The sequence below is a fragment of the Canis lupus genome, chromosome 9 (assembly GCF_048164855.1).
Source record: "Canis lupus baileyi chromosome 9, mCanLup2.hap1, whole genome shotgun sequence".
In the NCBI taxonomy this organism is placed as follows: Eukaryota; Metazoa; Chordata; class Mammalia; order Carnivora; family Canidae; genus Canis; species Canis lupus.
Genome location: NC_132846.1, coordinates 45,195,067 through 45,208,652, shown reverse-complemented (window position 1 = coordinate 45,208,652; position 13,586 = coordinate 45,195,067). Strand labels below are relative to the sequence as shown.

Genomic DNA, 13,586 nt, shown 5'->3' with positions numbered 1-13,586 from the left:
GCGTGAGTGTGTTTATAAGACAGATACCCTGCCTTCTTGCAAAGCCATTTTATAAATAAACACAGAATGAGGATCCTCAGACAAAGCACAGATCATAGTTTACTTCTAGCAAATTGGAAGGAGCCGATTACAGTACCCTAGCAGACCTTTAGTAATTTCAGATTTTTAGTAGCAGAGGTCAAAAGAAAAGGCTAGGGTACATGGTTTTGCAATCAACACCAAAAAGCATACAAACTCACCTACCGAAAAAACCTTTGCTGTTCAAGCAAGGCCCAGAGGCCAATCGTATTCTCACTTCAGCTTGTCCCACCACCGTACCCCTATGGCCAAAGCAGATACAGTGGGGTGAAGGAGCAAGATAACTGGGGAAGCGAATTTTAAAACAAGGGGCTGGGCTCTCTGGGGCCTCCAAATGTGTTTATGGCTCCTGTCTGCAAAGGGAAAACTTGAGAAAGGCCATGTTGCTATGGAGAGAGGCAGAGGGATGAGCAGCCTTCCCTGTCTTCAGCTCCATTCTACTGGCCGTGACTGACCAAGACACCTGCAGAAGATAGATGGGCAGACATCCAGAAGGCCAGTTATAGAAATAAACATCAAGGGTTTGTTTTTATACAGATATTTTAAATGCTCACAAGCCCAGACCCGTCCTCGGCTGCTAACGTTAGCGGATTACTCATTCTTCCTTCCAATCACGTCATGTGCAAGGTTCCAGGTGGCTGTGGGGGATTTGCTTACAACGGCTACTGCTGGTTTCCCTGAGAGCTGTTTATTTTTCCAGGCCTCAGGTCATTACATCAGCCCACGGTTTTTGGGCAGGCCAAGAGCGCCGGTTTGGGGGCTGGGGGATCCGGCTGGGAGGCACAGTTGCCTCAGTGACCCCACATCCCAGTCATAGCAGCTGTCCTGATAGGAGTTTCCCTGGTGAGGAAGGAGCAGACCAAGGGCCCGCAACAGGCCGGGAGGAGCACGGCTCTGACGCCGGCAGGTAAGAGCAGGGGTGCTGCCAACAGCTTACCTGCCACGTGGATGGTGAGTTAGCCAAATGCTCCCGTGTGTGAGGAGATGGGCTGTTTTTGCAGCAAAACTTAAAGGATATGCATTTCCACCTGTATCCCTGCAGACGACTCTGTCTCTGGGAAACAGCCTCCACAAGCTGCTGCATTCAGTGATGCCCGGAAGGAAGGAAGCTCTGGCGGGCAAAGAGGCAAGGGAGGAAAAGCAAGTCCTTTTGGATTTCACCCTCAGGGCTGGGTTCTAGTGCCTTTTCGAAATCCCAGATCAGATCATGAAAGAAGTTAACATAGGATAGGCGGCAGGAAAAGAGAGAAAGAGACAGGGAAGGAAGAAGAGAAGTCAAATGACCCCACCAGTGGCTTCAAGAGTTAGCCAGCCACGTGGGGGCAGAGGGAAAGGGTCTATGTGCCTTGAGAGTGTCAGTGTGCTGCCCCAAGAGAAGAGTTGAGGCTCACACAACCATATTTCCTCAGAGTATTTTCCCAGACAAGAAAACACAGAATTCTGCTATACAGGGAAAAAAAGGGGAGGGTGGAGAGAGACTTTTATAAATCACAGCTGTAGGAGAGTGTCTGCACGTAGTAAAATTAGAAGCAATGGGACATGGAATATGGGACGGAGAATGAGACAAAACCTAGTTTTCGTCATTTCTTTAATCTCTTTGCTTTCTTCTATAAAATGTAGATGATTAAAAAGATTTTTAAACTCTGGCTATATTAAGAAATGCCTTGGTAGCTAGCCTCTGATACCAAAAACTCAGTGAGATTTCATGTTTGGTTCTAAAAGCAGAACAGAGTCTCTGGCCAACATTTCTGTCTATGTGAGGAGATGGCTGCTGTCAAGTTCTAGGGTGTTGGCTGGCTAGGTACGTGGTCTTCCTGAATGCAAGAGAAGTCCCTGGTGCAACAGAGACAAGAATCAGAGACAGGAGTTCAAAGAGGTAAACCCATCAATGCTGAGGCTGCCAAGTACTCAAAAGGCAACACTGACCACAGTGAACACAAGACAAAGCCTTCAAAACAAGGATCGACACCTCCAGGAGGAGAGGAGACAGGATAAGTCTGCAGGCATATGTGTCATGTTATTGCAAAGCTTCAGCTGCCCAGTGGAACCTTTCCAACATCAATAGTCCCCAGGCCAGAAAACAAACCTGGCGTCACAGGGTCTGAGTGTGAAAGAAGGATGTTTGGGGTGTAGAAGCAACTGGGATAGCCTTCTCCCTCTGAGAGGGAGTGGGAAAGCTCTCACCTAGACTGGCTTCTGCCACCCACTTCACCCTCCCCACAGGTGGGGGCTGAAGCTCACCTAGCCCCGAACCTCTGGCAAACTGTAATGGGAAACTGCCTCAGGGGCTTGACCCAGAGGCTCTGGTCCATACCAGAGCCGGCTGCCTAGACATGAATTATCATTAAAGTGTTCTCTGATTTCTCATCAAACTGAATGAAATAACCTGAAGAATGGCTGTTGGCACAATATATATAAGATATCCCATCAAGAGTAGCCATTATTTTTTAATTCTTTCATGATATGCCTACTCTGCCTTAGGCACTTCATATATATTGTTGAATCCCCAGAAAAACCCTGCAAGGCACTGAGAACTTTGTTTCACATATAATGAACTTTCTCACGGTCACAGCCTCTCACAGGAAGCTAGCACTGGAAGCCAGGCCTATTGGTTTGTCCAATACCAAAGCCCCTACCGATGCCATTACAAGGTTTACCACTCTTATATACAAATGATTCCCTACCTCTGCCCACAAAAGCCAGTTCTCAGGAAGCTTCCCTGGCATCCCATTTGTGAGAGCATGCACCAGAACAGAATGTTAAAGCTTACAAAAGGTTAATGTTAGACAGGGCAGGGCTATGTCAGCTGCCCAGAGTTCCTGAGCCGATGCAGGCTTCCCTGGGCATGTCAGGAAACGTCTCAGGAGGCACAGTCCCTCCTTCTGTCTGGCCTATGAGAGGGGCTAAAACCCAGAAAGACACCCCCATGCGTATGTTCCCATCCAAATGCTTCTATTTCAATCCCATTGGCCAAGGGCCAGCAAACTGCTTTCTGTAAAGGGTCAGATGGTAAACATTTTGGGTTTTGCAGGCCAGACAGTCTCTGTCACAACTATTCAGCTCTACTGTTGCAACCCCCAAACAACCATAGACAATATGTAAATAAATGGGTGTGGCTGTGTTCCAATAAAACGTTATTTGCATGAACAAACAGATGGCCACTCACCTATCCCTTCCTATATGTCTTTTACACATAATTCCATTAAAAGGACCAACAGGTACTCAGTATTACCACTCGATCATGATGGAGAAAGTCCTCAGTTTATTAGAAAATGCCTAAGGTATTGATCTCTGATAGTTATTGCTGGTCTCAGTTTCTCCCAGGGAATCTTCAGTTCTCCCTGAACTCTCCTGTTCTATACACTAACCTTCCGAACATAACTGGGGCCAACCAGGGAAACATGAAGGTGGCTGGGTGATGCCAACAAAAGGAAGGTGGTTGTACCTGCCTGGAAACCATTTCTCAATAAAATCCAATACTCATCCTGTTGGAAACTATACAGGGTGAGTAGGAATGGAAAGCCAAAGAACTTGAGTGGAAGCAAACATCCAATAACTTCACATCACCACTTGACTTCCTTCCGAGGAAACAGCCCAAGATGACAAGCACTCCATTCTGCAGAGATAAATCATTTTCCCCAGCCCCACCCCTTACTAGCTGGAACCCGGGATAAGTTACTTCCTCCCTCTCAGCCTCCAACTCTTCATCTGTCAGATGGAGGTGATAACAATACTTATCTCATCGGGTTGCGGTGAAGCTTCAGTGAGATAACACACATCAAGGTGTGCAGGACCTGACAGGATGATTCTGATTTTGATGATGATGGTGATGATGGTCTTTTCTCCTCTGTCCTCCCCCAGAACAATCAAACACAGTGAGCTAGATTCTATAATAGATATAATAGACAGGCCACAAAGCCCTTGCCCTCACGGAGTTTAGAGCTTAGGCAGAGAAATTAGACACTGGTAGATGAAAAAGAAGCAATTTCTAGAAGCGACTGCTGAATGTCAAGTAAGTGTTCCAGGCAAACGGTGCTATAGAATTTCAGAAAGCACTGACCCTCATTCCTGCCACTGGTCATAGAGTGAGAATGAAGCCTCACCCTGGGCTTTGCAGACCTGTTGGGGGCAGGGGGATTCGGGGAACAGGGGGACCAGTGGTGGATGTCACTTTCAAGTACCCCAGGCACCAAAACCATGTCTCGTTGACTTACCATATTTGCCTAACAGCAAGAAGGGAGGTGGAAGAAGGTTCTACAAAGAAGCTTTGGCTCACAATGACAAATGAATTCTTTCCCGATTAAAGAATTCTCACTGTAAACGGTATCGTTAACATTCCCAATTGCCTACCACAACCTCCCAACCCCATCATCCCGTACCTCCAGCTTTTATCAAACGGGGAACCAGAGAACATGCGGAGGTACTGACCAGCCTACATCACCGAGAAAATCAACTAAAGCTGCATGGATTCAGCTCAAGGGGTAACTCACTTCTTACACTCAGGTTCCCACCCTACCATCTTGAGGACAGAGAAGACTAAAGGGGGCTGATGACAGCCCACTCATTCATTAACAGTAAACGCTGTCCATCAGTTCAAAGCATGTATCTTTTGTTTACAGACCTTGATACCCATAAGGAAAAAATGATATGGCTGAAATGAGATTCACCAAATTTATGCAGGCATAAATTATGCAGAGGGGCATTTCTCATAATGAAGTCTTAGGCTGAAAGAAGGATGATTTTCACACGATGGAGATACAGACTGGGTTTGTTAACACATTTTCCTGTTGGTGGACATCTGGTCTTTATGATGATAAGTGAGCTTTATTGACTTTGGTTTTCATAGATGATAAATGAATTCAGTGAATGAGTCCTACAAATCTGATCACCCCCCAAAAATTATCTCATTTCTGCAGGGGGTTCAGCCAGTACCAAAACCCGACCATTCACAAGACCCTCAAAAGATCAGATGAGAAAAGACATGAATGTAATTAGCTATTTGAGCCTTAAAAAATGCATAGAACTGGGATCCCTGGGTGGCGCAGCGGTTTGGCGCCTGCCTTTGGCCCAGGGCGCGATCCTGGAGACCCGGGATCGAATCCCACGTCGGGCTCCCAGTGCATGGAGCCTGCTTCTCCCTCTGCCTGTGTCTCTGCCTCTCTCTCTCTGTGACTATCATAAATAAATAAAAAATTAAGAAAAAATGCATAGAACCAAGTCTCTTATGATCTGAAGTCCAACTTTTCCATGCCAGATCATTTTTTTGAATTCTTCTGCATGGCATATAAAGAATCAATTAAAATAGTCAGTTAAAATAGAGTCAATTAAAACAGTCAAAAGATTTTTTGCTAAAAGGATCAGCTACTCACAAAAGATGATCCCTGAGCTATTAATTGAAGAAAATTAAAGTTGTAAGGGATTAACTCATGTAATCTCATTTTACAGCTGTAGAAGTTGAAGACAAGACAGGTTAGATGATTTGCCCAAGCCCACACAACAGGTGGTGGGGGAACAACCATGGGGCAACCCCAGGCATATCAGGCATGTATCCAGTCCCAGGCAGATTCTTTACCTGAATTTCTTATGTTGGTGTTGTTCACTTTGGAGTCCTTGATTACCAAGTGCTTAATCCATAGAGTAGGGGCTGTAATTTCTGGGGGAAAAAAAGAGAGAGAAAAAGAAGGACAGAAAATAAAGTCTAGGCAAAGGGAGTAGTTAACTTGAAGTATGATCCCCAGACTCAAGGAGATTTTTCTAAAGCCTGAGGCATCAAGGCTTTGAGTTTCCTCCCTCATTTCACATCCACTTTGTCCCAATGCCCTCTCCCTTCTCACTACGGAAGCTCCCCTCCCTGCCAGCTCTTAGGAGCCAACCAGGGCCTCCCGTGCTCAGGGGCAGAGTGGTCTAAGTCCAGAGGCGCTGAGCTGCTCCATCCAGGAATAAAAATATTATCCCAGGAGGTGAGGAGCATGGGCCAAGCCAAGTCTCTCTCAGCTGCTTCCCTGGATGAAGATTTAAAGGGGATAAATCAACAAATGAATGCCAAACAAACCACAGAGACCATTTTGGAGGAAATGGCTGAGCCACAACAGATTTCAGCTTGCTGAGACTCTGTTCCACGTGGGAAGGAAAGTGATGAGTCCAATGTGTGCGTCAATATCCTTCCTAATGGTTTCTTGTTGAACAGAGGCTGAAAGCCTCCATCCAGAGAGCTTGCTGGAAGCCTCTAGGCCCTTCAGGGCTTGGGTCACACAGTGGACTAGTGGTATTATAAGAATCAGGAGGACCCTGAACACACTGTAGAGTGATTAGTTCTTCAGTGAGATTGTTGGAGCAATCTCCCAAGGTGACATGGTCTCCATTTCCCATCTGATCCCCCAGGATCCCAGACTTGCCAAAAATCCAGGAGATTTGTGGATCACAGAAACATCTGAATTTCTAGACATCAATAGATATATATGCATTCCACAAAATGACCAGTTGTAAAGGATAGCTCACATTTCAATACTTCTATCTAGAGCTGACCTCTGCTAGGGACATCCGTAGTGACAGTACCAACCAGTAGCACAATTTCTCTTTATTCCTGTCTCCCTGTCCAGTCTCGTGATTCAGGCGGATACACCAGCTGAAAGCTGCTCAAAGGTCACTGCATATTGCACTGAGAGCTGAACCTTGTTGTCAGACTTTCCAGAAACTGCACTCTGCCAAGCTTCCTACTTCTCCTCATGGGAACCTTGAGTGCATAGCAAAGCACACTGAAGAATGCAGGCCATGAGCAGCTCAAACTCAAATAGAGGCCAGCCTTCTGCACCCCATGCTCCTTCTGTCTACTCCTCATACCTCCAGGAACATCCAGCCTCTTTCTTGCTACCAGCCACACTATTTCTCTTCCCCTAGAATTCTCTCAAATGCCTGGACTCAGCTCTCAAGGTCCAACTTAGCCAAACCAGGTCCACCAACCAATCTCTTTCCTCCTACTTTCCCACTATACCCCATTCTCACCATACTCTCCCCTCTGTCCACACCAGTTCCCCCACTGCAATTCCCTGATTCTTCCCTTCCCCTTTCAAGGTCCAATCCAGGTCCCATCTCCTCCCATAGCCTTTTCCCCAGACCGCTGTAAGTTCTTTCTTCCACAAACGTCCCATATGATAAAAACTGAGACCATATAATTTAACACATAAAGCTCTCCAATAGTTGTCACTGTCTGAGAGCAAAGGCTTCATCTTATCTATTCCTTCTTGGTCACCCAGAGGCCTAGCACAATGCTGGGCACAGAGAAAGGACTTTTAATGTTGGTTCATCTACTGAAGGGACATGCTGGCCTGTCTTTCTCAGCCATCGCTCCTTGGTCTTGGCAGCTCAAAGGGTCCATCCAGGCTGTGTTATTGTTGGACATCAACAGCCACGCAGGAAGCCTGGTTAGAACAGAGAGCCTTTCCAGAAGTAGAGAGTGTACCAGTTCCTGGGAGGATTTGCATTTTTTAAAAAGGTTAAAACAACGCAGCCTAAACTGGGAAAAATTGAAATTAAAAAAGAAAAAAAAACTAATAATAAAGCTTATATAAACATCCAAAGGAAAGACATTCCTCAAATCTAAAAACGGGTGGGAGAATATGAGTCGGAAGTAATGCGTAATACAAGAGCTTACCATCTCCATCAAACACGGGCTGAGTCTCCATCGTGGGTGTCGGTTTAGACCCGTCATCTGAATTGAGGGTTAAAAAGAATCGAAAAGAGACTACCATTATTGAGGTAAATACTATCTACTCTCCAGCACTGTTGAATGGTTGGGGTTTGCACATGGCCCGGCCAAGTCCCAATGAAGAGACCAAAGAGAAAGGGAAGAAAGAAAGGAAGAAAAAGAAAGAGAGAGAGAGAGAAAGAAAGAAAGAAAGAAAGAAAGGAAGGAAGGAAGGAAGGAAGGAAGGAAGAAAGAAAGAAAGAAAGAAAGAAAGAAAGAAAGAAAGAAAGAAAGAAAGAAAGAAAGAAAAAGAAAGAAGAGAGAAAGAAGGAAGAAAGAGAGAGCAAGGAAGAGAGAAAGAAAAGAAATAAAAGAACCACAGAGAGGCACCATTAGTAAGACAAACCCAGGTGTGTGTTCACCATCCCAGGGGAGGGACAAAAGGGAGCTCAACTATCATGGCTTTGGAGGGCCCTTCATCATCAACCCACATGCACCAGCATGATGACTCTGTCAGCCCCTGAGCCACCCCACAGGAAAGCTGGGCTAGGGGGTTGGTGGGCATCTTCCCCAGCAGCCCTGGATTTTTGGCCAGGCATGTTAGGATAAGGTTGGCATACTTTATGGCATCAAATTCTGGTGTCTCCAGTTCCTATCCTGCCCCCTTGTGAAAGGTACCAGCCTAGTACCTAGTGGCCTTCACTGAAGAGCTTAAGGAAAACAAGAAATGGTGGTGCTATAGTCTCCTGAATACCTAGCTAATTCTCTATCCTCCCCTAAAAAGGAAGAGAAGGCAGGAAGGACCATCCTCTCTCCAGTATGCTAAACTGAAGAGAATCAGGAACCCTTAGAACACTTTTAATTGTGAAACATCATGTCCTCCAATTCCCCGTGAGAAGTAGAGGCAAACAAAATAGAAGGGAATGTGAGAAACTGCACCCTGGATTTGCTTTCAAATTTCTACCATAGATGACAGGAGCAGGAAGTTCCCAGTAACAAAGTCTTCATGCACATCATTCCAGCTAGTGTTGGCAGCTCTCTGCAGAGCAAGAACCTCTGCAGGTCAGGAGTGAGTGTAGATGTTACCTACCTTTCAGGACTCTGAGTTACTTTCATCAAGATCCCCAAAAGTGGGAGGGGATCCCCACTTTAGTGTAGGGCAGTGTCTCTCAACTTGTTTTCATTATTGCCCACCTAAAGAACATTTTTAGACTTTTTCCCTAATCATCTTCCTAATGAAATATTAATAAAACAGAAACACTGTATATTTATTGATGTACTGTAGGTATTTCTGTACTTTATACATAAAAAGAGCAAAGATTCTTTTGCCCCTCTGCCCCCTCAATCAATTTTGCCTTCTTGGTGTCTCTGACCCCATTGAGAACACATAGTTTAGAGATTCCTCTGTTTCTCCCTAGGCAGGGGAGAGGAAGAAGAACCCCGTGGTCTCAGGCAGTGTGATGATTATACCATCCCCCAGAGAACTTTCACAATTGAACACTATATTCTCCAAGCATTAACTTTATTTCCCATCATTTTATTCACATATTTGTTTGGTATGTATTTATTTTTATGTATTTATTTGTTTTGCCAATGGTTATTATTTTTAAGCTTTTGGTTATTATAATTTGTCTTTATTTATTTATTTTGATGGAAGAATAATTAACATACAATTTAATATTAGTTTCAGGGGTACAACATAGTGATTTGATGTTTACATAGGTTACAAAATGGTCACCACAGTAAGTCTAGTTACCATCTGTCACCACACCAAGTCGTTGCAATATTATTGACTATATTCCCTATGCTGTACGTTACATCCCCATGTCTTATTTATTTTGTAACTTGAAGGTTGTACCTCTTAATCCTCTTCATGTAGTTCATTAACTATGGAGAATGCAAGTTCTCAGTCTCTGAGACGCCAGTCAGATCACCCATAATAACAATCCTCCACCATTTAGAGCTCCCAAAACCTTTGGCCGACTTCCCTACATCTTATCAGGGAGGGACGAAAAACAGAGTTCTGATCCCTTTCTTGCACCAACACCCCACCCTTGGGATCTGCAGCCTGGCGAGCTAGAGAGACCCTAATCATGGCTGGAGGCTGAAGCCAGCAAACCGACAGTTGCGTGACACATGACCCTGCTATTATTCTCCTGTGCTGACACCAAGACCCAACTCCCACAGGGGCCAAGGCAATCCTGAACTATCTGACAATCATCCCAAGGAAGGAGATATAGTAGGGGGAGAGTTAGCTTGCTGGATATCTTATTTGCCTCAAACTGGAGTCCAGAACAGGCATCTTTTGATGCAAAACTGTGTCAGTTTGATCTGGAAGTCATTGAGGGAGAATAAACACAGAGCAGAACCACACAATGTCACTTTTTTTTTTTTAACAGCATCACTTCCCCTGACTCTATTAACACCTCTTTCCATTGAATTCAATGAGCCACTGAATGAAGTCTTTTGGCAGCTGCAATGCACATTTGGTTGCTCCTGCCGGATGAAGAGTTCACAGTCTAAATAGCCCAGCACGATGTGCTCAGCCCCTCCATACGGAGTGGCTTCACTTTAGGGGTCTTATGGGTAACAAAGGGAAAGTGAGAAATCAAACATTCCCAGAGGGACAATGGTGAGATCCCCAGTGAAAAAATAGGTCATGCAATATTTTAATATTCAACTATAATCCCCCCATACTCCAAGAGCTGTATCTTTCTCTGAAGTAGAATAACAGAAAACATGCTTACTTCTCCCATCAGCCAGATGAGAGTCTGGGACTGCCCATCTGGTGTAGTAATCAGCAAAGGTCTGTTGCTCAAGGAGAGGAAGAAGTATTTCCAGTCTCCCAGGGACGTTTCACACTTCTGCAGGCTGAGGACCTCCACGGTTGCCCAGATGGAGGCCCAGGGCCCACATCGCATGAAGGCACGTGCTGGGAGAGAATCTTCCTGCAGGGCAAGGTCACCAAGGGTGAGGAGATACAGCTGTGCTGCCACAATGGAGGCCCCAGGTGGAAATCTTTATGAAGTGAGAAAAGACAGAGTGCTGCACTGCCAGGAGAACCACCTGTGAAATTCAGCTACCCAAAGGATGAGAAGCCCAGCCAAAGCCAACAGGACCCTCTGACCATCATCTCCGGGCACCTGGGCACCTGGCTCCTACCCCAGCAAACAAGCGCACCCTTCAACCAAACACAGGTCCAAGGCTTGGGTCCAAGGTCCACATCAATTCTGCTTCCTGGCAAGGCTTGGGACAATACCAGGCCCCACACTGAGTCCTGAGGAGAAAGAAAAGCTTCCACTCAGTCTCCCAGTCTCCAGTGGAGTCACACTCCAGATCCTGGCTTTACATCCAACAAAGTGGGCAACCTGAATGCCTCACTTTTCTGGGCAATGATATCCTATTCTAAAAATGAAGGATCCCTGCCTCCCCAGGCTTGGAATAATGTGCAAGAGTAAAGACTTTAAAGGCCTCAGGACACTATATATGAGCAAGGACTTTAAAGGTATAAATACCATGAGGACAAACCATCCTATCCAACTGCTTACTTTTAAGAATGGATTTACAAAATTAAAATCCTATCAAAGTTTTTAAATTAAAAATATAAAGTAAACCTTTTAACTTAGTAAGAAGATGAACAGCCTAATTTTAAAATGAACAAAGTATTTTAATAGACATTTCACCAAAGACAATGCATGGACAGCTAGCTAATGGATACATTAAAGGATGCTCAACAAGATTAGTTGTTAAGAAAATGCAGATTAAAACCACAATGAGGAGGGACATCTGGGTGGCTCAGCGGTTGAGCATCTGCTTTCGGCCCAGGGCCTGATCCTGGGGACCTGGGATCGAGTCCCACATTGGGCTCCCTGCATGGAGCCTGCTTCTCCCTCTGCCTGTGTCTCTGACTCTGTGTGTGTGTGTGTGTGTGTGTGTCTCATGAATAAATAAATAAAATCTTGAAAAAAAAAACACAATGAGGTACCACCATGTACCTACTTGAATAGCTAAAATTTTAAAAATAGGAAATACCAAATGTTGGCAAGAGTGAGGAGAAACTAACATCCTTGTTCATTGCTGTGGGAATGTAAAATGGAGTAGCCATGTTGGGGAAGAGTTTGGCAATTTCTTTAAAATGTTAAATAGAAAATTACTGTTTGACCCAGAAATTCCACTCTTGGGAATCCATCCAAGAAAAAGAAAAATATGTCCACTCAGACAGGTATGTAAATATCCATAGCGGCATTACTTATAACAACCTCAAACTGGAAACAATCCAAATATTTGTCAGCTGGTGAACAAACAAATAGTGATATATATCCATATAATGGAATATTACCCAGCAATGAAAAAGAATGAATTCCTAATACATGTGATGATATATATAGACTTCAAAAACATTAGACTACATGAAAAAAGCCAGGTACAAGTATTACATATCATAAGATTCCACTTAGATTAAATGCCTACTAAAGATAAGTCTACAGAGACCAGACATGTAGGTGCCTGGGGCTGGAGGAGGTAGTGGATGTAACTATAAATGGGTACAAGGTTTCTTTTTGGAATGATGGAAATATTCCCTGGGAACAGCTATACAATGCTCAAAACGTGCTAAATTTGTTGAACTGTACATTTATGACGGGCAGATTTTATGGTATGTAATTATGCTTCAATAAAGCTGTTAAAAGCAGAGGTAGTACTAATGTCATCTAGAATCAAACCTCAAGCAGCAGCAGCTGAATTATTTCAATGATCCCTAATTTGTGGGGAGACTCTCCCACATATTTTAAAGAAAAATATATCTGAATCTCAGTTTACATATATGCACCTGACGATTCGATGCCTGGTGCTTATCATTGGTGGTACTTTTGGATCTCAAATGGTAGTAGGACTTTAGTTCTCTTTAACCCCACAATTCTCTTCCAGAACAAGGAGAAGAGGATAGAACGCTGAGAAAAGCCAATTCAAAGATTATCATTTTACTTACAGGGAGAAAAATATAAATTTGGAAATGTTAAAAAAAGGTTTAAGTAAAATAAAAAATAGAACAACAAAATAAAAAAACAAGGCAAGCTTACTACATTCATGAATGAAGGAATGAATGAATGAGGCAAACCTGAAAAAATTTCTCAAGGATGGGGTCAAGATCAACAATAATGAGACCACATTTTGCAACACTCAATTTCTAGCAGGTGGCTTTCCTCATCTAGTCTCACCACTGGCCAGCACAGAGGAAGTGACCAGGCAGATAAAAAGAGATTGAGTCTTAGGGCAAGAAAGTGATTTGCTAAAGGCCCACAGGCAATGAGCTGCTCTGTAAACTGCCTAGGCCCAGAGCCCTGGCATTTGGCCTCCCGAGCTCTCCAACTGCCAACCATGCCTTGTCCTTGAGGTGCAGCCCCCAGAAAGTTGCAGCCCCTGCACGGGCTCTGCAAGCCTGGCCAGACAGTGGGTTTGTGTGACAGCACAATTCCTTGCCCTGCGAGAAGGCCTGGCCCACGCACAGACAGCTGGAAGTCACTTCGACCCCGATGACACCGTTCAAAGCCTCCTCTGTTTGGCTTTTTGATTCCTGATTGACATTCGCTGGCAAGTGGAGATAAATGCAGGCTGAGGACAATGTTGATCCGCTCTGACTATTCTTAGCGAAAGACTTTTCAGAATAACAAACAAAACAAAACAAAAACTCAAAAACATTGGTGTGCTTAAGGGACTGAATAGAGCCCAAGAGGTCCAGGGAAGCAGGGCCGGGCCTTTCAAGGGGCTGGCAAGTCCATTGAGGAGTTAATTGTTTGGGTGTACAATGAGTTTATTCTGACCACAT

The 13,586-nt window shown here is 44.5% G+C and overlaps 1 protein-coding gene across 5 annotated transcripts in view; it reads right to left on the bottom strand.

Moving 5' to 3' along the window:
- SMOC1 (SPARC related modular calcium binding 1) overlaps positions 1-13,586 on the bottom strand; it is a 154,282-nt gene that overhangs the window by 30,004 nt on the left and 110,692 nt on the right. For 3 of the 5 annotated variants that reach the window (XM_072839087.1, XM_072839089.1, XM_072839090.1), the window contains exons 6-7: positions 7,730-7,819; positions 5,651-5,731 (exon numbers count right to left, since the gene is read on the bottom strand). In XM_072839087.1, the coding sequence (XP_072695188.1) occupies positions 5,651-5,731; positions 7,730-7,819 (171 nt within the window). The remainder of the gene's footprint in view (positions 1-5,650; positions 5,732-7,729; positions 7,820-13,586) is intronic. The other 2 variants (XM_072839088.1, XM_072839091.1) reach the window with 1 other exon arrangement.